Raw genomic sequence first — 25,190 nt, 5'->3', positions numbered from 1 at the left:
CTTGGGGTGTCTTCTTTCCAAAATGGGGTCACTTTTAGGGTAGTTATACTGCCCTGGCATTCTAGGGGCCCTAATGTGTGGGAAGTAGTTTGAAATCAAAATGTGTAAAAAATGACCTGTGAAATCCTAAAGGTGCTCTTTGGAATGTGGGCCCCTTTGCCCACCTAGGCTGCAAAAAAGTGTTACACATCTGGTATCGCCGTACTCTGGAGAAGTTGGGCAATGTGTTTTAGGGTGTCATTTTACATATACCCATGCTGGGTGAGATAAATATCTCGGCAAAAGACAACTTTTCCCATTTTTTTTATACAAAGTTGGCATTTGACCGAGATATTTCTCTCACCCAGCATGGGTATATGTAAAATGACATCCCAAAACACATTGCCCAACTTCTCTTGAGTACGGCGATACCAGATGTGTGACACTTTTTTGCAGCCTAGGTGGGCAAAGGGGCCCACATTCCAAAGAGCACCTTTAGGATTTCACAGGTCATTTTTTACACATTTTGATTTCAAACTACTTACCACACATTAGAGCCCCTAGAATGCCAGGGCAGTATAACTACCCCACAAGTGACCCCATTTTGGAAAGGAGACACCCCAAGGTATTTCGTGATGGGCATAGTGAGTTCATGGAAGTTTTTATTTTTTGTCACAAGTTAGTGGAATATGAGACTTTGTAAGAAAAAAAAAAGAAAAAATCATCATTTTCCGCTAACTTGTGACAAAAAATAAAAAATTCTAGGAACTCGCCATGTCCCTCACGGAATACCTTGGGGTGTCTTCTTTCCAAAATGGGGTCACTTGTGGGGTAGTTATACTGACCTGGCAATTTAGGGGCCCTAATGTGTGGGAAGTATTTTGAATTCAAAATGTGTAAAAAAATGCCCTCCGAAAGGTGCTCTTTGGAATGTGGGTCCCTTTGCCCACCTAGGCTGCAAAAAAGTGTTACACATCTGGTATCGCCGTACTCAGGAGAAGTTGGGCAATGTGTTTCGGGGTGTCATTTTACATATACCCATGCTGGGTGAGAGAAATATCTCGGCAAAAGACAACTTTTTCCATTTTTTTATACAAAGTTGGCATTTGACCAAGATATTTATCTCACCCAGCATGGGTATATGTAAAATGACACCCCAAAACACATTCCCCAACTTCTCCTGAGTACGGCGATACCAGATGTGTGACACTTTTTTGCCGCCTAGATGCGCAAAGGGGCCCACATTCCTTTTAGGAGGGCATTTTTAGACATTTGGATCCCAGACTTCTTCTCACGCTTTAGGGCCCCTAAAATGCCAGGGCAGTATAAATACCCCACATGTGACCCCATTTTGGAAAGAAGACACCCCAAGGTATTCAATGAGGGGCATGCCGAGTTCATAGAATTTTTTTTTTTTTGCTACAAGTTAGCGGAAATTGATATATATAATTTTTTTCTCACAAAGTCTTCCTTTCCGCTAACTTGGGACAAAAATTTCAATCTTTCATGGACTCAATATGCCCCTCAGTGAATACCTTGGGGTGTCTTCTTTCCAAAATGGGGTCATTTGTGGGGTGTTTGTACTGCCCTGGCATTTGAGGGTCTCCGCAATCATTACATGTATGGCCAGCATTAGGAGTTTCTGCTATTCTCCTTATATTGAGCATACGGGTAATGAGATTTTTTTTTTCCGTTCAGCCTCTGGGCTGAAAGAAAAAATGAACGGCACAGATTTCTTCATTCGCATCGATCAATGTGGATGAAAAAATCTCCGCCAAAAAAAAAAAGGAGGGGAAAGACGTCTGCCAGGAAATAGCTCGTATGCCCTGGCAAACCCACTTAGCTCGTATGCCCTGGCAAACCCGATTTCTCCATTCACATCAATCGATGTGGATGAATAAATCATTGCCGGGATTTTTTATTTATTTTTATATACAAAGTGTTTGCCAAAGTATATGAACACTGCCGCCTCCTCAGCTCATATGCCTCGGCAAACGTATCTTTTACTGCAGAGGAGAAATCTCGTCTTCCAGCACCGCATACACCGACTTTTGTGTAATCTGACAGCAGCGCAATGCTTCTGTCAGAAATCACATCAGTGCTGCAGCTAGTCGATCGGTTGGTCCACCTGGAAGGTAAAAAAAACAAAACAAAAAAGAAAAAACCAGGCCGCAACGCAATAAATTTATTAACTTTATAATAACATTTGAACGGAACATATAAACTTTATTTAACTTTTTGAACTGAACGTTAACTTTTTTGCTTACCGGTGTTTTTTTTACCTTTATAGGACAAACCTCTCCTTCCCCATGGGACAATGTGCAAAGCGCAAATCGTCCAGAGATGTGGCGAAGTACATTATGCACTTTATCCCAGGTGAAAGGAGAGGTTTGCAGCAGCTGTGAGTGAAAGGGCCCTAAGACCCCTGTGTGCCTGTCCTGTGAGATGCAATCCCTATGCTAAGTGTACCTGTGTGTGGTACTTCCGGAAACACTCCCCTAAGCATAGGGCAGGGTGGTCAGGACAGAAATAGCGGGTGTCACGCCTTATTCCACTCCTGCTACAGACACAACATCTTTTTCGGGGTGACGGTTGGGTTGAGGTACCAGCAACGACATTGGGGAAATGTCGCTTGTGTAGACCGCTCACTACACTGGTGGTTGGGGCCACAGAACCTCCTGGATACAGGAGGTTCGCGATGATTTCTTCCTGAAATTTGAGGAAGGATCTTGTTCTCCCAGCCTTACTGTAGAGAACAAAACTATTGTACATCGCCAATTGAATCAAATATACAGACACCTTCTTATACCAGCGTCTGGTGCGTCGGGAAACTAAATAGGGAGCCAACATCTGGTCATTGAAGTCCACCCCTCCCATGAGCGCATTATAGTCGTGGACTGAGAGAGGCTTTTTAATGACACTGGTTGCCCGTTCAATTTGTATTGTCGTGTCTGCGTGAAGGGAGGAGAGCATGTAAACATCACGCTTGTCTCTCCATTTCACCGCGAGCAGTTCTTCGTTACACAAGGCAGCCCTCTCACCCCTTGCAAGACGGGTGGTAACGAGCCGTTGGGGGAAGCCCCGGCGACTAGGTCGCACGGTGCCACAGCAGCCAATCTGTTCTAGGAACAAATGCCTGAAGAGGGGCACACTTGTGTAAAAATTGTCCACATAAAGATGGTACCCCTGGCCAAATAAGGGTGACACCAAGTCCCAGACTGTCTTCCCACTGCTCCCCAGGTAGACAGGGCAACCGGCTCCAGGGTCTGATCTTTTCCCTCATAGATCCGAAATTTGTGGGTATAGCCTGTGGCCCTTTCACAGAGCTTATACAATTTGACCCCATACCGGGCGCGCTTGCTTGGGATGTATTGTTTGAAGCCAAGGCGCCCGGTAAAATGTATAAGGGACTCGTCGACGCAGATGTTTTGCTCAGGGGTATACAAATCTGCAAATTTGTTGTTGAAGTGGTCTATGAGGGGCCGAATTTTGTGGAGCCGGTCAAAAGCTGGGTGGCATCTGGGACGGGAGGTGGTGTTGTTGTCGCTAAAGTGCAGGAAACGCAGGATGGCCTCAAATCGTGCCCCGGACATAGCAGCAGAGAACATGGGCATGTGATGAATTGGGTTTGTGGACCAATATGACCGCAATTCATGCTTTTTGGTTAGACCCATGTTGAGGAGAAGGCCCAGAAATTTTTTTAATTCGGAAACTTGGACTGGTTTCCACCGGAAAGGCTGGGCATAATAGCTTCCCGGGTTGGCGGCTATAAATTGAGTGGCATACCGATTTGTTTATGCCACGACTAAGTCCAAGAGCTCCGCAGTCAAGAACAGCTCAAAAAATCCCAGTGCCGAACCGATCTGAGCTGTCTCAACCCGAACTCCAGACTGGGCGGTGAAAGGGGGAACTACAGGTGTGGCTGAAGTTGGGGACTGCCTCAGGGACTCTAGGGGCTCTACGGGCCTGTCTGTGCGGTGGCTGCGACGGGGTAACTATTGCACGTGCCACCGTACCAGCTTCAACTGCCCTTCCGGTGCTTGCCACTTCACCATGTTGTACGGCAGTGCTGGTATTTGGTCCAGGGAGGGCTGCGCTGCTGGTGTATGCCTCACCACGTAATCCGACAGCGCCAGCCCCACTCTGCTGCTCTTGAAGCGGATCCTGCGCAACCTGTGGTCTAGCAACACGGGGCCGGGTACGCCTGGTGCTATCAGGGACCTCAACCTCCTCGTCCGAACTTTGGGTCAGACTGCCACTGCTTTCTACAGGTTCATATTCTGACCTGCTAGATTCGTCAGATGAGGGTTCCCATTCCTCATCCGACTGGGTCAGAAGCCTGTAGGCCTCTTCAGAAGAATTGACATTTGGACTACTAAATTTAGGGGTATTCCCTGAGACTACCCAAGAAAAAAAGCAAGCCTGTCTTACAAATGGGAGGCTAGCGAAGTACCGAAGGCCGCTGCGATTGATAAAAAATATCAAAACTGATTTTTTTTATCGCCGCAGCGCTTGTAAAGTGATTGTGCAGTGATAAAAAAAATAATAATATATAAATCAGCGAATCAGTGACTGCGGTGCGGTGGGCTGGGCGCTAACTGACGCTAACTACCTAACCAAGGGGCCTAAACTATCCTAAAGCCTAACAGTCAATACTAGTGAAAAAAAAAAAGTGACAGTTTACACTGATCACTTTTTTCCCTTTCACTAGTGATTGACAGGGGTGATCAAGGGGTTAATTGGGGTGATGGGGGGTGATCTGGGGGCTAAGTGTGCTGTTTGGTGTACTCACTGTGATGTCTGCTCCTCTGCTGGAACCAACCGACCAAAAGGACCAGCAGAGGAGCAGAGAAGCAGAGAAGCCATTTAACACCTTATATTTATAAATATAAGGTGTTAGATGGCTTGTGATTCGATTTTTAAAAAATCAGCAACCTGCCAGCGACGATCATTGGCTGGCAGGTTGCTGACGAAATACTCCTCTAACTTTTGCCGACCCGCGATGCGCATGCGCAGGCCGGCTTTGAGCGAAATCTTGCGTCTCGCGAGATGACGCTTATATGCGTGACTCTGCCTGCAGCTGCCGCCTCCGGAACACGATCCTGCGTTAGGCGGTCCGGAGGCGGTTAAAGGCTATTTACACCGTCTGAGGAAAATATTTTTTATTATTGCAATTTACTCATTTTGGGCTAAAAATTATTTTTCCAATTGGTCTTTATTAAAAATATTCAGCCGTTCTGTCACAAAAGGTTAACTGTTTGTCTAGCTGTGTGAATCCTACTTTTTACTTTCATTTTGTGCCGGTCATCTAATAATCCTTATCTCTAATTCATTGAGAGGTTGATAAACACTTATTTAAGCCACATTCATATCAGTAAGATAAGAACTGAGCTATAATGAATGTTTATAAGGTCAGAGAGCAGAAATAAGGAGCCCGTCAGGTTAGCTGGCTGACGGAAAAGAGCATCTCAGCTATGTACAGAAAAAAGGGTTCCATATTTGTAATGAAGACCAATTTTAAAATAGATTTTAGCTCAAAATGAGTACAATGCGATAATAAAAAAAATTGCCCCAAAAGGTATATTGCCTTTAGGATAGTTGACCGGTCCTGGGCGAAATCCAGTGTCTTGTGTGTTCTGTCAGCTTGCTCTGATGTGTGTGCTCACCTTTATATAGTAGACCTTCTACCATTTTATAATTAATATGATGAAAAAAATCTATTATTTCTTACTAGTTAAAAAACAATACTGATCCATTGTGTATCATACTCACAGGATTGCCAGGGTCTCCAGCACCTCCCTTTTCTCCTGGTGTTCCATCAACTCCCTGTAGATAAGGTCATTGTTAGTCAAAACATACATTATTATACAGTTATATAAAGAAAGAACTCCATAAACTTCTTACCGGAACTCCAGCTTCTCCGCGTGGTCCTGGGTCTCCGGGAAACCCAATAGGACCCTAAAATGAAATATTTCCATAAAGTTGAGACATTCCTGGCATAGGATACCAAGCAGAATGACAACTATACCTGAGGTTTCATTTACAGAAGCTAATATTTCTTGCTCACCTAAGTTGAAAATGAGGTATTTTTTAACCTTATGTGACTATAACTATTACGGTAATTGAATCCTTGAGATATTTTCTACAGTCTAATGACATTAACTAGATATTAAGTAGAATTGAAAGAGTTGGGTGGTGACTGGATTAGTTATATATATGACAAGAGGTCAAGAGAATGGGGCACACCAGGTTGTCCTATAAAAATGATTACCGGTAATTACCACCCCACTTTGTTTTACAATATCATTGCATACTGTTTGGTTCCTTGGGGCATCTCACCATGTTTCCTTTTGGTCCATCTTCTCCTGGCCGTCCCTTCTTTCCAGGCGGACCAGCTGACCCAGATAATCCTGACTCTCCCTTTTCACCAACATCAGCTTTGCCTCCCTGGAAAAACATCAATAAGAGTCACAACTTCTAAATCTATGCGTCAGTTTTTACTACCTGGTGCCACAGTAAACAAGAACAGTGCAGGAGCAGCCCTAATTGTATACACTCTGTGGTTGATTTTAGGAACAGAGTCTTCTGATGAACTGTCTTGGAAGATATATGACAGCAGTCCGTGTAGGGACTAAATAGGGGAAAAAGTGCAAGATAATAAGAATAAATAAGGTGAGCCTTCATAGGGTAGGGATGTTCTTTTCATGGCAGCTCCTCTGAGTAATGGGTGTAAGAATTTGGGATTGTTCTCCAGAGAATCACTTTTGACCTATATGCAGTACACTAGAACTGAGGGTATCTGCAATTGTTTCTTGTATTGTTATTGTTAAGTATTTCATATTGTGGCTGTATATTCCAGCAAAGGGATCATGGATGATTAAAGATTGGCAGGAACAGGGCTAACAACACTATTGGTAGGAATTGGCTGTTCCTCTCCTATTGGTAGATATTGGCTGGTACTGCTTCCTGCCAGGAGGGTAGTTCCTGTCCAGCTGGAGAGATGAGAGGAAGCACATGCTAGAGCTCCTGCTCCAGGAACGATATTTGATACTCCATAGAGACCAAGGTCTTTTGAGCTTCAAGACAGCATATGAGAGACAAGACAGCAGAGTGAACAGCAAAGCATGGCGTTACAGACACCCATCACCCAAACCACTACTAGGCCAGTTCAAGTCCAAACCTTACAGTGGACACCTTAACCCACAAGTGCCTAAAATTGCTATTCCATTGACAGCCACCCTGCCACTATCCCACGTCCACTGTTGCCAAAAACTGCAATTTGCCGCTACTGGATGTACCGCAAGTTATATTTTGAATTACCGGTACGTAAAAAGAGACTGTTATACGTTCACTTCTGGCCTCATTCTTAAAACTACATTTCCACTGCACCGATTCCCAGGGAGCAATGACCTGAGAGAGTAAACCATAACACAACACTTCGTCAGGGCTACTACCACTCCCATCCTCTGTACCTACTTCTCAGGGGTTCGCCGCATAAATATTCCCTAAGAGAAAAGTATAACCCTGTGCATATATCCATAATCAAAGGAAAAAATATTTAAAAAAATGTATTATTTTTTCTGTCATGGTCTTGTCCAGGGCTACTTTTCACGATGACTTGGGCAATTATTTGCTGTGCAGAAAAAGGTCATCCAAGAAACAGATTGCTGACAGTAATAACGCAAGAAGATCTCATGATGATTATAGTATAGTGGACAGAAGGGCAAGAGTGATAGTAAAGCTTGACCAATGTATGAGTGACTCATTTACGCAGAAAAGAGATTGCTAGGATGGCTACTATATTATAGACCTAACTGGACACTGATAAGGGTCTGTGGACAAATCGATGAAATATCTTCATTACTTACTGGGGGACCTGTTTCTCCTGGTTGTCCTGGATCTCCAGCTTCTCCATACTCTCCCTGTAAAAGCAATATGGATTCTTATAAAGATTTACCCTCTATTGATCTATCTTCTATATTTCTAAAAATGTACACATTTTTATCTAGTACACTCATCTGTAGAACCAACCTCTGCAGCAAGTTTTTTTAAGGATCAAGCACAACAAATACAAAGTTTGTTTCAACTCCAACCCACCTTTTCTCCCACAGCTCCTGGTTGACCCGTACCACCTAAATTTCCTGGAGGACCCTGAAAATGAAACAAGGTGGTCAGGGCTGGACTCATTCAGTCTTGTTTTTTCTTTGTAAAGCTTAAACTTACTTACATCACCACCACTGGGTCCCATAGGACCTCTTGGACCTCCAGTTCCAGGGGGACCCTGTAATCATAAATTTATGTTATTGACTCTTAAGACAAGTTTCCTGCTAATATTTTTTCTATGTATGATCCCATTTTAGGGTTGATGGAATGTGGGTAAATATAGAGCTATGCATTTTTCTCTGGCTCCAGTTGATTTTTCTGGAGCAACAGACCTTTTGCCTCTAGGTCTGTGGCGATTCTACAACTCTCACATTTCTTAACCTCATTGCCATCCACAGAAGATGTCAGGAGACCTCTAACACCTTTTGAAAAGATCTGCGTGGGCACATCTTCTAGTCCTTTGGAGATCCACATCTTCTCTATCGCTAACACAATGGGTTCACAAGTTGGATGATATCCTGAGGATGGAGGAACTCACCACTTTACTACACGACTACAAATATTCTGCATTTATCACAATGTGAACTCCTTCGATTTTTTTTTTACCAGAGGTTATCATCCTATTGATCCTTTTTGAAAAAGACCTGGTCACCTCCATATACTTGTCGCAAATTTCTCCAGCCTCCCCTTTTTCCTGTTTTTTCTTTTTTCCGACTTTTTTCTTCCATCCTTTTTTCCCTTGCACATCTTGTTTACCTGTATCATCTTGGCATGTATCTTTTAGCCAAAGACGCACAGTTCAGCATTTGACTACATCTTACCCTATCAATAGTGGCGTAACTATAATTTATAGGGCCCCATAGCAGAATAAGATGGGTATCTCACCACCTAGTGTAAGCCTAAGATATGGGCTTTCTCCTCAACAATCCATAGTACTGTTGTTTTACAACAGTTCATTATTCACTTGACGTGTTATGACAAAATGTTACTGCTTTGTATGTATGTTCCTTTTTTTATAAAAATTGTTACATTTTGTCAATAATGAATTTGGAAAGGAAAAACATTTATTCCATCCAGTGTACCATTGGTCCAACATGTCCACTTTCTCCTTTCTCTCCTGGAGGTCCAGGCATACCCTATAAAGAGACAATTATTAAAATATTAGATTGAAATGCTTTCATAGTATATACTCCATAAATTATCTATTGTATTTAGTGAATGACATACATTAGACATTAAAGAGTCACTATTCTTTCACACAATGTCATTTCATTTAATAGAGAACGGTATAAGTAGCAAATTTCTAAATAATTTAATTTAAAAATCTGCCTGCATCCACCTGAAGTCAAGGCCACTAGGCATGTCCACTGCCTGTTGTCAGGCAAGATCCGTCTCTACAAACAGAGACACAGAAGATGGCTAAGAGGAAGTGGCGACGTGTCAGAGCTAGCTGAGATCCTGAGCCTGATAAAACAACTGCTTCTAGACTGCTTCTGAACATCACAGGAGCCTTCTGCCTTTATGTAAGTGTGATTTATCCCTCCTTATCTGTTCTCTGAGCTTCCTAGATGAAAACAAACATTGTAGGAAGTAAGGGAAAGGACATCACAGCAGTACAGTACTGGCAAATTTCACAGAAGGGAGAGGCCGCTGCTTCTAAGAGAAATGCATCTAGCTATGCCACTGAAACTGAATAATTTGGCTCAAAAAACATTAGGGAAGCCCAAACATAAGTGTTCCTTCACAGTTATGATTATACAAAGAAGCAAAGCCATTAGGTAAACTTTTTTTTTTTTTTTTTTAACTCAGGTATGCTTTAAGGTTTAGGCAAATCATTTTCAGTAAAGTTGATAGTGGAGGACAGGGGGTATCTTTTTTTTTTGCAGGGAAAATGAAGTATTGCGGAGCATGGGAGTCTATGAGATCTAACAAACCAACTTACTCCTATAGGACAAATGGAAAGGGGTTCTTCATTTTTTTTTTTCTCTACTGATAAAATAATGGCCAAATGCATTGGTTTGACCCTCATGTGATTTTGTGGGTGTTGCAGTTGGTCAGCTTAAAGGTGCAACCCAGAACAGAAGCGCCTGGTGTTAGTCCCCCTACACAACCTTTTAATTGGGCCAGTTATCTAGACCCTCGTTTTCCAGCAATGAAGTTCCTCTGGGGAGGGGACGGTTTCTTGATTTCTAATAGCAATGTAAATTGGAGGGCTGGGTCCTTTCTCTCTGTGGGCCTCATAGCAGCTATATGGTCAGCCTCTATGGACCATCTCCATACTTTCAAAAACAAACTGCCTAGTGTTTCTTTTCAAGGAACCAACAATGGGAAGGGTCAACTTACCTGCAGCCCCCTTGGGCCAGTTATACCAGGGAACCCTCTATAACCTTCATCTCCCTTTTGTCCTTGCATTCCTTGTTGACCTCTACGCCCAGGCTCTCCATCTTGGCCCTATGCAAAACAGTAATATGATGAATAAATCTTCATTGTTAAATTTTATAGAAACACAAAAGGATATTTAAATCTTACTTTTTAGTGATGAATTTGAACAGGATACATGCATGTTTGCAAATATGATTTGTTCAACACAATACTTACTGCTTGACCAGGGTGTCCTATTGGACCTTGTATGCCAGTTGGTCCTGGTGGCCCCTTTGAAATATAGAATATAGTCAGATATTGGAGTAACGTACATTTATAGATATTTTTGTGCTGTTCCTTTACATTAGTCTATGTTTATATTGTTTCTATGTATGTCTCTTCTATAAACTCTAAAATAGCCTTCATCCAAAGTGTATATATATATATATATATATATATATATATATATACTTATACCGTATATATATATATATATATATTTTTTTTTTTTTTATAGCAAAGTGTAGTTTGCTGAAGCACTTGTTGAAAAATGTTTAATGGGCTGGATTTTGTATGGAATGGTAGGTAGATTGGTAGTGGGACCTGCCATTTCCTTCCCACTCCAGTACACTACTTTATCCTAAACTAAGGAAAACCCAGGTGCAGCTGCTTTGCTTGTTACTGAGGGAATAAATACAGGGCTGAAATACTCATACAGCGTCAAGAGTCTGAAAGCTGCATGACCTGGTGGCTGAGTAAAGCCTGATCTCCTGTTATCTGCTGTATTCCTAGGTGAGTAAACCTATGTGCAGTTAGCAGTCAGATGGGCAGGTGTTTTTGTGTTTATATAAAACTAACTGCATAACTTTGTCTGCTTTTATATTATTTTGGAAGATCAATAAGAAGTGTTGGACTTTTAACTTTTGGAAACTGTTGAAGCCTGTGAAGTCTGTCATCGCCAAACCTGACAATATTATAGATACTTACTTTATCTCCCTTGTCACCTTTACTTCCTTTTTGTCCAGGGCCGCCCATTTCTCCCTAAAAGAAAGGTGCCAGATAACATTAATTTTCACTTTGTGGAAACCATGCCAAAAAAGAGGCACAAAGATGTCAAACTGTTGTCAGATACCTTATCTCCATCATCCCCAGGAGGTCCAGATGGACCAGCAGGTCCTGGTGGTCCAATGCTTCCCTGAGCACCATCCTGGCCAACTGCACCCTCAGGTCCTTTCTCACCCTGCGAGACAAAACATAATCTTAAGTTATATATTATAAATACTGTACAAAACATTATTTTAGCATCAAATGAGGGGTTAGAAAATCTGCTACTAAATGAGATAGATGAGGCAGCAGATCATAATGAGGTCGTTATTATGGGGGACTTCAACTTCCCAGATATAGAGTGGGAAACTGAAACCTGTATATCTCATAAAGGAAACAGGTTCCCATTTGGAATCGCACATCGTGTATCTAACCGGGCGAGTTTCAATACTAAGAACCGTTGACAATTTGGAAAAGAGTTTGCTGCTCACTGAGCAAGCACTCTATGGGGTAGATGTGGGGGAGGGTGGTAGCGAGGAGGCTCAGGAAAGTGAGGTAGCTAGCTGTATAACTGTTAGAAAGTAGGGTAGAGGGAAGAGTGCCAGGAAGGCTAGCCCTGCTCTGACACACCCCAAGTGCATGGTTGGAAGATGAGGGCGATGTCAGTTCATGGAGAGCACTGCTGCAGCCAAACCCGTCCTCTTCCAGTCAGGGGAATGTCAGCTCTAGTAAGCAGGGCACCAGGAGAGCAGGGCAGGCCAGACAGGTGCTGGTAGTGGGAGACTCAATTATAAGGCGCACAGATGGGGCGATCTGTCACAAAGACCGGGATCGTCGAACGGTGTGTTGTCTTCCTGTCGCTCGAGTTCGACACATCGCGGATCGGGTTGACAGATTACTAGGAGGGGCTGGAGAAGATCTAGCAGTCATGGTCCATATCGGAACCAATGACAAAGTTAGAGATAGGTGGAGCGTCTTTAAAAATGATTTTAGGGATTTAGGTCACAAGCTTAGGGCAAGGACCTCAAAGGTAGTGTTTTCCAAAATACTACCTGTACCACGAGCCACACAAGATAGGCAGCGGGAGAACTGGTGTAGGAAGGAGGGGTTTGGGTTCCTGGAGAACTGGGCCGACTTCTCTGTCGGCTACAGCCCCTATCGTAGGGATGGGCTGCACCTCAATGGGGAAGGGGCAGCTATGTTGGGGGAGAAGATGGCTAGAAGGTTGGAGGAGTGTTTAAACTAGGGACTGGGTGGGAGGGTAATTATGTTATAGGATGGAAAGATAGTGCAGATAGAGACCGGGGGTGATGTAATGGGACTGGGGGAGGAATGGAAGGAGGGACTAGATCAGTTCAGAATGAAAGGTGTAGGGTAAAAAATATACATAAACCTCTCAATTGTATGTATACTAATGCCAGAAACCTGACTAATTAAACTGGTGAACTGGAATTAGTGATGTGTGAGGAGGACTATGACATAATGGGAATAACTGAGACATGGCTGGATGATAGCTATGACTGGGCAGTTAATGTACAGGGTTACAGTCTGTTTAGAAAGGATCCCCAAAACCAGAGAGGGGGAGGGGTCTGCCTTTATGTAAAGTCCTGTCTAAACCCACAGTCCGAGAAGATATAAATGAGGGACATGAACATGTGGAGTCACTGTGGGTAGAAATACATGGAGGCAAAAACAATAAAAAATTACTATTAGGAGTTTATTATAAACCACCTAATATACCAGAGTCCACAGAAAATCTGCTACTAAATGAGATAGACGACGCGGCAAATCATAATGAGGTCGTTATTATGGAGGACTTCAAATACCCAGATATTGACTGGGGAACTAATACCTGTATATCTCATAAAGGAAACAGGTTCTTGGCAATAACTAAAGACAATTACCTTTCCCAACTGGTTCAGGACCCGACTAGAGGGACGGCCATACTGGACTTAGTATTAACCAATAGGCCTGACAGAACAACAGATGTGCAGGTTGGGGGATACCTGGGAAACAGTGACCATAAAGTAATAACCTTCCAATTGTCATTCAAAAGAGTGTTTCTTCAGGAAAAATACCAAACTTCAAAAAAAGCTAAATTTAGCCAACTAAGAGAGGCCATAGGTCTAACTACCGTAACTGGGACAAAGTCCTCAAAAATAAAAAATACAGCCACAAAATGGGATGTTTTTAAAAGCATCCTAAAATCTAATTGTGAGAGGTACATACCTTATGGAAATAAAAGTTTAAGGAACAAGAAAAAAACAATGTGGATAAATAGAACTGTAAAGAAAGCAATAAATGATAAAACGAAAGCATTTAAATCACTAAAACAGGAGGGTAGCGAGGAAGCCCTGAAAAATGATAAGGAAAAAAAGAATATGTAAAAAACAAATAAAAGCAGCCAAATTAGAGACCGAGAGATTAATTGCCAAGAAGAGCAAAACTAACCCTAAAATGTTCTCCAATTATATAAATGGTAAAAAGTATAAATCTGAAGGTGTCGTCCCTCTAAAAAGCAATGAGGGGGGAGTTGCAGAGAGCGATGAGAAAAAAGCAAAGCTATTAAAAAAAAATTCTCCACTGTATTCACTGGGGAAAATAAACTGTCAGATTAAAATGCAAAATGTAAAAGTAAATTCCCTATTAAAAATGCCCTGTCTGACCCAGGAAGAAGTACAGCGGCGTCTTAAAAAGTGTGGAAAGGTTAACAGAAAAGTGTATGGTAAAGTCCTGGAAGGGGTGTATATCCCACCCAGCTTCCTCAACTAGGTGCGGTAAATAAAATCCAGAAGGTTAAAATGGTCTCAGCAATGTGTAGGTTGCTGAGACAGTTTTGTTAAGTTTATTGGCTGGATTTTATTGGACTGGGAGAAGGTAGGCTTGGTAGAGGGACCTCCCCAGTCCACCTCATTCAGGGGCAGGTTTTCCCCTAGCCTGAGGGATCCCCAGCTGAAGGCAGCTGGGATTGTTAAGAGGAAATAAAGCACAGTCCAGGCTGTCAGTCTGGGGAGAGTAATGCCTGGACAAAGTCTGGGAAGATGGCTGCCCTGCTGGCTAGAGAAGCCAAATTCTCTGTGTGACCTGTGTTCAATAGGTGAGCTTGGATCTTCACTGTATTAGCCAGAGCCCAGACGGGCTTTGTGGTGCTGGATCTTCACCTTACCCAGTGAACTATAACTGGGTTTGCCTGTATTGCCAGAGTTATAAAAACGAAATAAAGCAACATTTGGAATTTAACCCTGTGGTCTGCAAGAGAATCTGTCATTGCCGCCTTGCCTGAGAGTGTAACCCCTTACAATAGATTAAAATAGACAAATCGCCAGGACCAGATGGCATACACCCCCGTATCCTAAGAGAATTAAGTTATGTCATAGCCAGACCCTTATTTCTGATATTTAAGGACTCTATACTGACAGGTAGTGATGGCCTTGTGATTTGCCGAACATGCGAACATATGGCGACATTCGCACCCGCCATATTCTTTTAGATTGTAAAGAACCTTGACCCATGACACATCCATCAGGTGGTACAGGACAGCCAATTGAAAAGTTTCAGCACATGGACATACCCCCTACCTTATAAATAGACCCGATCTGCCCACCATTTTACATTGAGTCTTTTGTCAGTGTAGGGAAAGGTTGCTGTGTGGAGCAGGGACAGACTGTTAGGGACAAAAACGCTAACAAATAGGTCCACAAAAGTCAGTCTAATAACTGGTATAGGTGTACTATTGATAGGTGTGCAGTACAGAGGGGTGTAATACACTTATAATATACTTTCTAACATAGAAAGCATATTATAGTGGATTTGTATTGTGCAGCAGTGGTGAGCGGTTCTGCAGCGATACTGCAGCTACACAGAGTGACAAACGCAATTAGAAAAAATAATTATAACTGGTGTGATATACCAGTCGCCCCCCAAAAAAACTGATAGAAGTGGGGTGTTATATACCAATAATATACTTTCTATATAGTGCATTTTGGTAGAGCAGCATTTGTTTACGGTTTTGCTGCGTTCCCTCTGCTACACACAGTGACAAACGGTATTGGAAAAAATAATTATAACTGGTGTGATATACCAGTCGCCCCCCCAAAAAAACTGATAGAATTATTATAACTGGTGTGCGCATGCTCGTACGCAAAAATGATATTGCCGATATTTCGCATTAAAAAAAATAATGAATGGAGATCGCAAATTCTAATAATACATCTGGTATGTCACTGTACATGTTGTGGGACTATTTGTGCACTTCTAGTAATTATTTCTTGGCTGCAAATATGAGCTGAAGGTTTTTCAGGTTCGCCTGCCATTACAATAAATGGGACCCGCCGCAAACTTGCGGTTCGCGAACATTTGTTCGCGCGATCGCGTTCACGAACCGTCCCGGCAGATGTTCGTCCATCACTACTGACAGGGAGTGTGCCACAGGATTGCCGCATAGCAAATGTGGTGTCAATATTCAAAAAGGGTCCATAAACAGAGTTCGTAAACTATATGCCAGTAAGTTTAACATCTGTTGTGGGTAAACTGTTTAAAGGTTTTCTGAGAGATGCTATCTTGGAGCACCTTAATGAAAATAAGCAAATAACGCCATATCAGCATGGCTTCATGAGGGATCGGTCATGTCAAACTAATTTAATCAGTTTCTATGAGGAGGTAAGTTCTAGACTTGACAGCGGCAAATCAATGGATGTCGTGTATCTGGACTTCTCCAAAGCATTTGACACTGTACCGCATAAAAGGTTAGTATATAAAATGAGAATGCTCGGACTCGGAGAAAACGTCTGTAAGTGGGTAAGTAACTGGCTCAGTGATAGAAAACAGAGGGTGGTTATTAACGGTACACACTCAGATTGGGTCACTGTCACTAGTGGAGTACCTCAGGGGTCAGTATTGGGCCCTATTCTCTTCAATATATTTATTAATGATCTTGTAGAAGGCTTGCATAGTAAAATATAATATTTTGCAGATGACACTAAACTGTGTAAAGTAATTTACACTGAAGAGGACAGTATACTGCTACAAATGGATCTGGATAGATTGGAGGCTTGGGCAGATAAGTTTAACACTGATAAATGTAAAGTTATGCACATGGGAAGAAATAATGCAAGTCACCCGTACATACTAAATGGTAAAACACTGGGTAACACTGACATGGAAAAGGATCTAGGAATTTTAGTGAACAGCAAACTAAGCTGCAAAAACCAGTGTCAGGCAGCTGCTGCCAAGGCCAATAAGATAATGAGTTGCATAAAAAGGGGCATAGATGCCCGTGATGAGAATATAGTCCTACCACTTTACAAATTACTAGTCAGACCACACATGGAGTACTGTGTACAGTTCTGGGCTCCTGTGAACAAGACATAGCAGAGCAGGAGAGGGTTCAGAGGAGGGCAACTAAAGTAATAACTGGAATGGGGCAACTACAGTACCCTGAAAGATTATCAGGGGTCAGTACAGAGATCACTCCCATCATCTATTTATCCCCAGGACTGTGACTGTGATGAGGGGACATCCTCTGCGTCTGGAGGAAAGAAGGTTTGTACACAAACATAGAAGAGGATTTTTTTACGGTAAGAGCAGTGAGACTATGGAACTCTCTGCCTGAGGAGGTGGTGATGGTGAGTACAATAAAGGAATTCAAGAGGGGCCTGGAGTGTAATAATATTAAAGGCTATAGCTACTAGAGAGGGGTCATTGATCCAGGGAGTTATTCTGATTGCCTGATTGGAGTCGGGAAGGAATTTCTTTCCCCTTAAGTGGGGAAAATTGGCTTCTACCTCACAGTTTTTTTCTTTAGCCTTCCTCTGGATCAACTTGCAGGATAACAGGCCGAACTGGATAGACAGATGTCTTTTTTCGGCCTTATGTACTATGTTACTATGTAAGGATAAAAAATTTAAGGTGAACATGCTCCTGATTTTAAAAAACATTTATAATTACGGAGAACCCAAATGTTAATGCAGCATACCACCCATAGATAAAAATGTAGTATAGCCAGTGAGCTATTCAATAAAATGTATCCGTATAGCGCCAGCTGCTGTTTGTTCCTTTCCTTATTTTTTTTGTCCATCTCACTGAGCTGGTCGCACGCGCTCAGTTTAAATCTTCAACTGCCACCAGCCATATGTTCTGTTAGAAGCAGTGGCAGTGGCAGCAGTGGCAGTGGCAGCAGAAAGGACATGCCCACCCGGGAAAGCACTCCTCACTGAGCTGTCAGGCTGAAGATTATCTATCAGAGCAATTTGACCAGTGAATGTGGAGATCTCTGGACCCATGTGCGCTACAGGGCTGGTTCTAGCTTTGTTAGAAATGTATTTTACATCAATCATGGCACCAACATGATCTGAAACCAGCAAGAATAAGATTTTGCAGAGTGAATATAAGTTTCTCGTAGATTTTTAAGTAGTTGTATGGTTAACCACATGTCAGCCATGAATGGCTTCTCTTACTGTTGTCACTAAATTTGATGGTCCTGTAACATGAAGAATGTATTAATGACCACTTTATTATGTTACTTACTGGATTCCCTTTCTCACCAGCAGGTCCTGATGGTCCTTGTGACCCAGGGCGTCCTGGAAGGCCAATTCCACCAGCTGCTCCAGATGGACCTCTCTCTCCGCCTGGACCCTTTAAACAGGTAACATTTATAAAGGTTAGGGGACTATGTGTGGATGAACATACACAAGTAACAGGGGCTACTGTTGAATTTCTGGATCTTCGACACCTACTGGAGCTCCTGGTGAACCAATGGGGCCTTCTCCTCCTTTTAAGCCAGATGGACCCTAGGAGGAACAAAGAGATTCATTGCGATTTGTAATGTATACTCTATATATAGTGAAACCTTTCCAAAAAGACCCCTTTATCCAGACCATATTTTCTGTGTAAAGTTTTCCATTTTATTATACTAAGCATACTGGCCATCTTGTTTGACAAGAAACTATTTTAATGCAAATTCTGGTGAGCGTATCGCCAAAACTTTTTACTGTGTACATATATTTTTATCCATTTATATGACAATAATGATATTTACCATTTCGCCTGCTATTCCACGGGCTCCTGGAAATCCGCTTAACCCTTGAGGGCCAGCTTTGCCTGGAATTCCGACAGGACCGGGGTCACCCTGTGACGGAAAATGACATATGCTCCTTGTGAATGGTTGCAGACTAGAATCACTTTAAAAGTGTCAAGATTAGAAAAATGAAAAACCCAGAAAAAAGATTAGTAATTAATTATTCATTCATAATATCCTCCGGGTGGGTCGCCAATATCAGATTGTCTGGGACTGAGCAGTTGTAATTACACCATGCTGCCTCTACGAGTAGGATGACGCGCAGTGTAATTTTGAAGCGGATCTCACGTGAGCTTCGCTACCAATTCAAACAGCTCGTAGGCTGAGGTGTTGGGAGTTGGACCCCCACCAATCTGATATTGAAGACTTATCATGAGGATAGGTCATTAATACTTAACCACTGCACAACCCCTTTAATTAACATGATACCAACTTAGCACAGTGTGACTCCACCCTTAAAGGGCATGTCCAGGATTCTACTATTGATGACCTGTCTTTAGGATACGCCATCAATATCTGATTGGCGGGCGTCCAACAGCCTGCACCCCTGCCAATGAACTGTTCTACAGTAGCTCAGGTGACATGGCTTCACAACTTTATCTGCTGAGGGAGCAGTGCTGTAGCAATCATCTCCATCCCCTACACAGTAGACAGAACTGTGTAGTTCCAACACCGACTTCCAGAAGTGGTGTTACTGCAGAACAGCTGATCAGTTGGAGTGAGATATTCATGGCCTGTCCTGAAGATAGGCCATCAGTTGTAAAATCCTGGACAACCCATCTCAGGGTGACCAAAGATGTAATGTAGATGCCTCAATTGTTGGGATTCGCCAAAGTCTAATGTCCCTGTCCACGTCATACATACAGTTGTGGCTGTGACTGGTAATGCAGCTCATCGCAGCTCAGTTCCAATCATTTAACTTTATCTTCATTTAACCGATCAGCAGGAGTGCTAAAGTCGGACAACCCGATGGGTTATTATAGAGATAGGCCGTCAGTACTACCATTCAGGAATACATGCTTATTCACCAGACTGAGACTATGGGGATCCGTAATAGTCTTCCAAAAGATATTCGGCCCATTAGATTACAGCCAGCATTCCGGTTTTTTTAATCAAATTTTTGAATCCAAAATCAGGTGTAGATCATAAAGTATAGAAAGTATTAAGGACAGCTATAAATTATCCTCTTTTTTTAAATCCACTCCTGGTTTTAACTTCAAAAACTGCATCTAAAAACCTGAATGCAGGGCTGAACCCTTAGTTTTTGAATGTTCTCTTTGAATGTTTACTAAGAACATTGATTGGCTGTACCGCACCACAGTTTCAGCTCGGTCCCATTCACCTGGTTAAGATGCAGTATGAGACGTGGCCACTCAAATCAATGGTGTTGTGTTAGTCACTGCCTTCACAAGGCTGTTGTTTTTTCAGCAAGTGCTGTTGCCTCATTTTTATGATTGGTAGGGAACCAGGGGTGAGACCCCACAGATCACGGTACAACTTAAAGTTTCCTACATAGTTTTTGAATATATGGAATTTTGGATGACGTTTGAAAAGTTCCCAGTGGTCCTATTTTTGGTTTTAATACCTATCTGCATCTGTTGTTCAGTGCACTGTGTTTCTAGAGATAATGAGGAGAATATTCTCTTGCCAATGGTGTCGCACTGTGGGAGTAAAACTTTAGAGGCTATAAAGGGATGGGAAAATATTTCAGCCCTAATAAAATTGGAGATTGTGTCTCCATAAATGGGGTGTTTGGAGAAGTAGGAGATTTGAAATTCATTCCTTGACTAAAAGACTTCTAGACTAAAGAAATCTATTTACTTGGGGGGAATTTGTTGGGTTTCCACCTTGTTGATGCTATCTACTCCCAGATCCTACCTGTCTTCTGATAGTATAGTTAAAAGATGTCAGGAGATACTAACATTACAGTAGTGTTATTGACAACTATCTGAAGGCCTCATCGTACAAGTTAGTTAGTTTCTTCAATAACACTTCTCAAAATAATGTGGGGGTTGGAAAAATAATTTCAGGTGGAAAATCCTGAGGAAGAAATGGCATAAAATGAAAAGGTTTTCCATCAAAGACCAAACATAAGTATATTCAATGTTTTTCAAGAGAAATTGGTAGGAGATGGCTTACCTATTGTTCAGTATATGGGAAGGGTGCACCTACTAAAAAAAGATTCACCCAATCTTCGTTAGTATGTAAAAATGTATGTAATATAGTAGGGCACACCTACATTCAGTAACACATGGGGACAAACTATATACAGTACAGACCAAAAGTTTGGACACACCTTCTCATTCAAAGAGTTTTCTTTATTTTCATGACTATGAAAATTGTAGATTCACACTAAAGGCATCAAAACTAATTATATACATAACAAACAAGTGTGAAACAACTGAAAATATTTCATATTCTAGGTTCTTCAAAGTAGCCACCTTTTGCTTTGATTACTGCTTTGCACACTCTTGGCATTCTCTTGATGAGCTTCAAGAGGTAGTCCCCTGAAATGGTTTTCACTTCACAGGTGTGCCCTGTCAGGTTTAATAAGTGGGATTTCTTGCCTTATAAATGGGGTTGGGACCATCAGTGGCGTTGAGGAGAAGTCAGGTGGATACACAGCTGATAGTCCTACTGAATAGACTGTTAGAATTTGTATTAGGCCTCATGCACACGACCGTATTTTTTCACGGTCCGCAAAACGGGGTTCCGTTGGTCCGTGATCCGTGACCGTTTTTTCGTCCGTGGGTCTTCCTTGATTTTTGGAGGATCCACGGACATGAAAAAAAAGTCGTTTTGGTGTCCGCCTGGCCGTGCGGAGCCAAACGGATCCGTCCTGAATTACAATGCAAGTCAATGGGGACGGATCCGTTTGACGTTGACACAATATGGTGCAATTTCAAACGGATCCGTCCCCCATTGACTTTCAATGTAAAGTCAGGAGTTAATATACCATAGGATCGGAGTTTTCTCCAATCCGATGGTATATTTTAACTTGAAGCGTCCCCATCACCATGGGAACGCCTCTATGTTAGAATATACCATCGGATTTGAGTTACATCGTGAAACTCAAATCCGACAGTATATTCTAACACAGAGGCGTTCCCATAGTGATGGGGACGCTTCTAGTTAGAATATACTACGAACTGTGTACATAACTGCCCCCTGCTGCCTGGCAGCACCCGATCTCTTACAGGGGGCTGTGATACGCACAATTAACCCTTCAGGTGCCGCACCTGAAGGGGTTAATTGTGCGTATCATAGCCCCCTGTAAGAGATCAGGGGCTGCCAGGCAGCAGGGGGCAGACCCCCCTCCCTCCCCAGTTTGTAATATCATTGGTGGCCAGTGTACGGCCTCCATCGGCCCCCCTCCCCCCCTCTATTGTAATTTCATTGGTGGCCAGTGTACGGCCTCCGTCGGCCCCCCCTCCCCCCCTCTATTGTAATTTCATTGGTGGCCAGTGTGCGGCCTCCCCCGGCCCCCCTCCCCCCTCTATTGTAATTTCATTGGTGGCCAGTGTGCGGCCTCCCCTCTCCCCCCCCCCGCCCGATCATTGGTGGCAGCGGAGATTCCGATCGGAGTCCCAGTTTAATCGCTCTGGGGCTACGATCGGTAACCATGGCAACCAGGACGCTCGGGAGCTCCTCCTACTGGTAAGTGACAGATCATTAAGCAATGCGCCGCACAGACCTGTCACTTACCAGTAGGAGGAGCTCCCGGCCGGACACAGACATCGCAGCAGCCAGCAGGTAAGTATGATGCTTCTAATATTGTAATATTACTAAGTAACCATGGCAACCAGGCCTGCAGTAGCGTCCTGGTTGCCATGGTTACCGATCGGAGCCCCAGAGCGATTAAACTGGGACTCCGATCGGAATCTCCGCTGCCACCAATGATCGGGCGGGGGGGGGGGGGGGGGGCGAGGCCGCACACTGGCCACCAATGAAATTGCAATAGAGGGGGGAGGGGGGCCGACGGAGGTCGCACACTGGCCACTAATGAAATTACAATAGAGGGGGGGAGGGGGGCCGACGGAGGCCACACACTGGCCACCAATGAAATTACAATAGAGGGGGAGGGGGGCCGACGGAGGCCGTACACTGGCCACCAATGATATTACAATAGGGGGGGGGGCGGGGGTGATATTACAATAGGGGGGGCGGGGGGCCGCACACTGGCCACCAATGATATTCAAACTGGGGAGGGAGGGGGATCTGCCCCCTGCTGCCTGGCAGCCCCTGATCTCTTATAGGGGGCTATGATATGCACAATTAACCCCTCAGGTGCAGCACCTGAGGGGTTAATTGTGCGGATCACAGCCCCCTGTAAGAGATCGGGTTCTGCCAGGCAGCAGGGGGCAGTCATGTACACAGTTCGTAGTATATTCTAACTAGAAGCGTTGGGAACGCCTCTGTGTTAGAATATACTGTCTGATTTGAGTTTTCACGAAGTGAAAACTCATCTCTGAAAAAGCTTTTATGCAGACGGATCTTCGAATCCGTCTGTATGAAAGTAACCTACGGCCACGGATCACAGACGCGGATGCCAATCTTGTGTGCATCCGTGTTCTTTCACGGACCCATTGACTTGAATGGGTCCGTGAACCGTTGTCCGTCAAAAAAATAGGACAGGTCCTATTTTTTTGACGGACAGGAAACACGGATCACGGATGCGGCTGCAAAACGGTGCATTTTCAGATTTTTCCACGGACCCATTGAAAGTCAATGGGTCCGCGAAAAAAAACTGAAAACGACACAACGGCCACGGATGCACACAACGGTCGTGTGCATGAGGCCTTATGGCAAGAAAAAAGCAGCTAAGTAAAGAAAAACGAGTGGCCATCATTACTTTAAGAAATGAAGGTCAGTCAGTCAGCCGAAAAATTGGGAAAACTTTGAAAGTAAGGGCTATTTGACCATGAAGGAGAGTGATGGGGTGCTGCGCCAGATGACCTGGCCTCCACAGTCACCGGACCTGAACCCAATCGAGATGGTTTGGGGTGAGCTGGACCGCAGAGTGAAGGCAAAAGGGCCAACAAGTGCTAAGCATCTCTGGAAACTCCTTCAAGACTGTTGGAAGACCATTTCAGGGGACTACCTCTTGAAGCTCATCAAGAGAATGCCAAGAGTGTGCAAAGCAGTAATCAAAGCAAAAGGTGGCTACTTTGAAGAACCTAGAATATGACATATTTTCACTTGTTTCACACTTGTTTGTTATGTATATAATTCCACATGTGTTAATTCATAGTTTTGATGCCTTCATAGTCATGAAAATAAAGAAAACTCTTTGAATGAGAAGGTGTGTCCAAACTTTTGGTCTGTACTGTATATGTGTTACTAAATGTAGGTGTGCCCTACTATATTACAATACATTTTTACATATTCAATGTTATGTTCTATAAAGCAGTGGAAGCTTTCCATGGCTGCAAAGTCATACATAGCATAGAGTTACACTTGTGGAAAGAACCTCTGCCAGAGAAATTTGTCTTACTCTTGATGGGTGGTGCGACCTTTTCAGGACTCCTACCACAATGATGACAAAGAAAGGGAGACACCTGAAGGGCTAACAGGATCTTTGTGTCCCAAACAGAACGCTGGCCCTCCTGTCTCAAGATGGAAGTGTGGTGGTGTAAACCAGTACCAAGAGGGGTTCCTTCTCCTTGGATTCTCCTACTACCATTTTTGTAATTAGGGGTAGAAAACATATGAAGTGTGTAATCCTATGAAGGCAATGTGTTATTATAAGTTGCAGCATTTTAGACCACCTATATGTACTTTTCAATTTTCTTTTAAGTTTGTGACCCCCCATCAGTACTGTAAGAACATCATCAGAGTCATTATCCTACATGACTGTACATTTTAGCTGTTGATAACATTGTGGATCAGGTATTTACCTTTCCACCTTCACGTCCGGCAGCACCTGGCAATCCATGTTCACCGGGAGATCCTGGTGATCCTGGTTGACCTCTCTCTCCCATAGGGCCTGTTTCTCCAGATTTTCCCTAATGATGAGAGCACAAATCATCACTATATCAAGATCATAGAAAGCTAAATATCAGGGTTTTTTGTTGATATCATACATACTTGTGGTCCGACAACTCCAGCTGGCCCCGGAAGTCCTGTTTTGCCTTGAAAGCCCTGTTACATTGGATAGGATAAGAAATGTCAGATTCCTGATGGTAAGTAAATATTGAGAATAGAGCAGGTTTACCTCATTTAAAATGTAGACAGTGTAAACTTGGACCAGGCAGTTTAAAGATGCGGCAATTTTTTTTTGTAGTGCCTGATGCTGGATGATAAATGTGATGCAGGCCTGGACACTTTATGTAATCTTACACCACTTATCGGTTGGCTTAGTTGCAATGGAATTTTATGCCAAAATTTTGGTATAATTTTGAAGTAAATTGTTGTACATTAGCCCAAGCCCTGCTAAGCCATGCCTATTGTCCCGCAAAACCATGGCCCTTGACAAGCTAGGTGCAGTGGATTTTTATTTTTTTAAGTAGATGTGCCAAATTGCTCCAAAAATGCCAACAATATCTAGTTGCAATCACGTTAGTTGATCTGGTCCTTATAGGAATTAGAGTAAAGTTAGCCACACACTTCCGATAGCTGTTGACTGAAC

The 25,190-nt window shown here is 43.1% G+C and overlaps 1 protein-coding gene across 3 annotated transcripts in view; it reads right to left on the bottom strand.

Moving 5' to 3' along the window:
* COL5A3 (collagen type V alpha 3 chain) overlaps positions 1-25,190 on the bottom strand; it is a 222,702-nt gene that overhangs the window by 26,051 nt on the left and 171,461 nt on the right. For all 3 annotated transcript variants that reach the window (XR_005775675.1, XM_040414912.1, XM_040414913.1), the window contains 16 exons: positions 24,650-24,703; positions 24,460-24,567; positions 18,524-18,613; positions 18,222-18,275; positions 18,013-18,120; positions 11,576-11,683; positions 11,431-11,484; positions 10,681-10,734; positions 10,426-10,533; positions 9,165-9,218; positions 8,207-8,260; positions 8,077-8,130; positions 7,848-7,901; positions 6,319-6,426; positions 5,884-5,937; positions 5,752-5,805 (listed from right to left, as the gene is read on the bottom strand). Coding sequence is in view for 2 of the 3 variants with exons in the window: in XM_040414912.1 (XP_040270846.1) it covers positions 5,752-5,805; positions 5,884-5,937; positions 6,319-6,426; positions 7,848-7,901; positions 8,077-8,130; positions 8,207-8,260; positions 9,165-9,218; positions 10,426-10,533; positions 10,681-10,734; positions 11,431-11,484; positions 11,576-11,683; positions 18,013-18,120; positions 18,222-18,275; positions 18,524-18,613; positions 24,460-24,567; positions 24,650-24,703 (1,170 nt within the window). In the remaining variant the exon portion in view is untranslated. The remainder of the gene's footprint in view (positions 1-5,751; positions 5,806-5,883; positions 5,938-6,318; positions 6,427-7,847; positions 7,902-8,076; positions 8,131-8,206; positions 8,261-9,164; positions 9,219-10,425; positions 10,534-10,680; positions 10,735-11,430; positions 11,485-11,575; positions 11,684-18,012; positions 18,121-18,221; positions 18,276-18,523; positions 18,614-24,459; positions 24,568-24,649; positions 24,704-25,190) is intronic.

The sequence above is a fragment of the Bufo bufo genome, chromosome 1 (genome assembly GCF_905171765.1).
Source record: "Bufo bufo chromosome 1, aBufBuf1.1, whole genome shotgun sequence".
Classification (NCBI taxonomy): Eukaryota; Metazoa; Chordata; class Amphibia; order Anura; family Bufonidae; genus Bufo; species Bufo bufo.
This window is presented reverse-complemented; position numbering and strand designations above follow the sequence as displayed.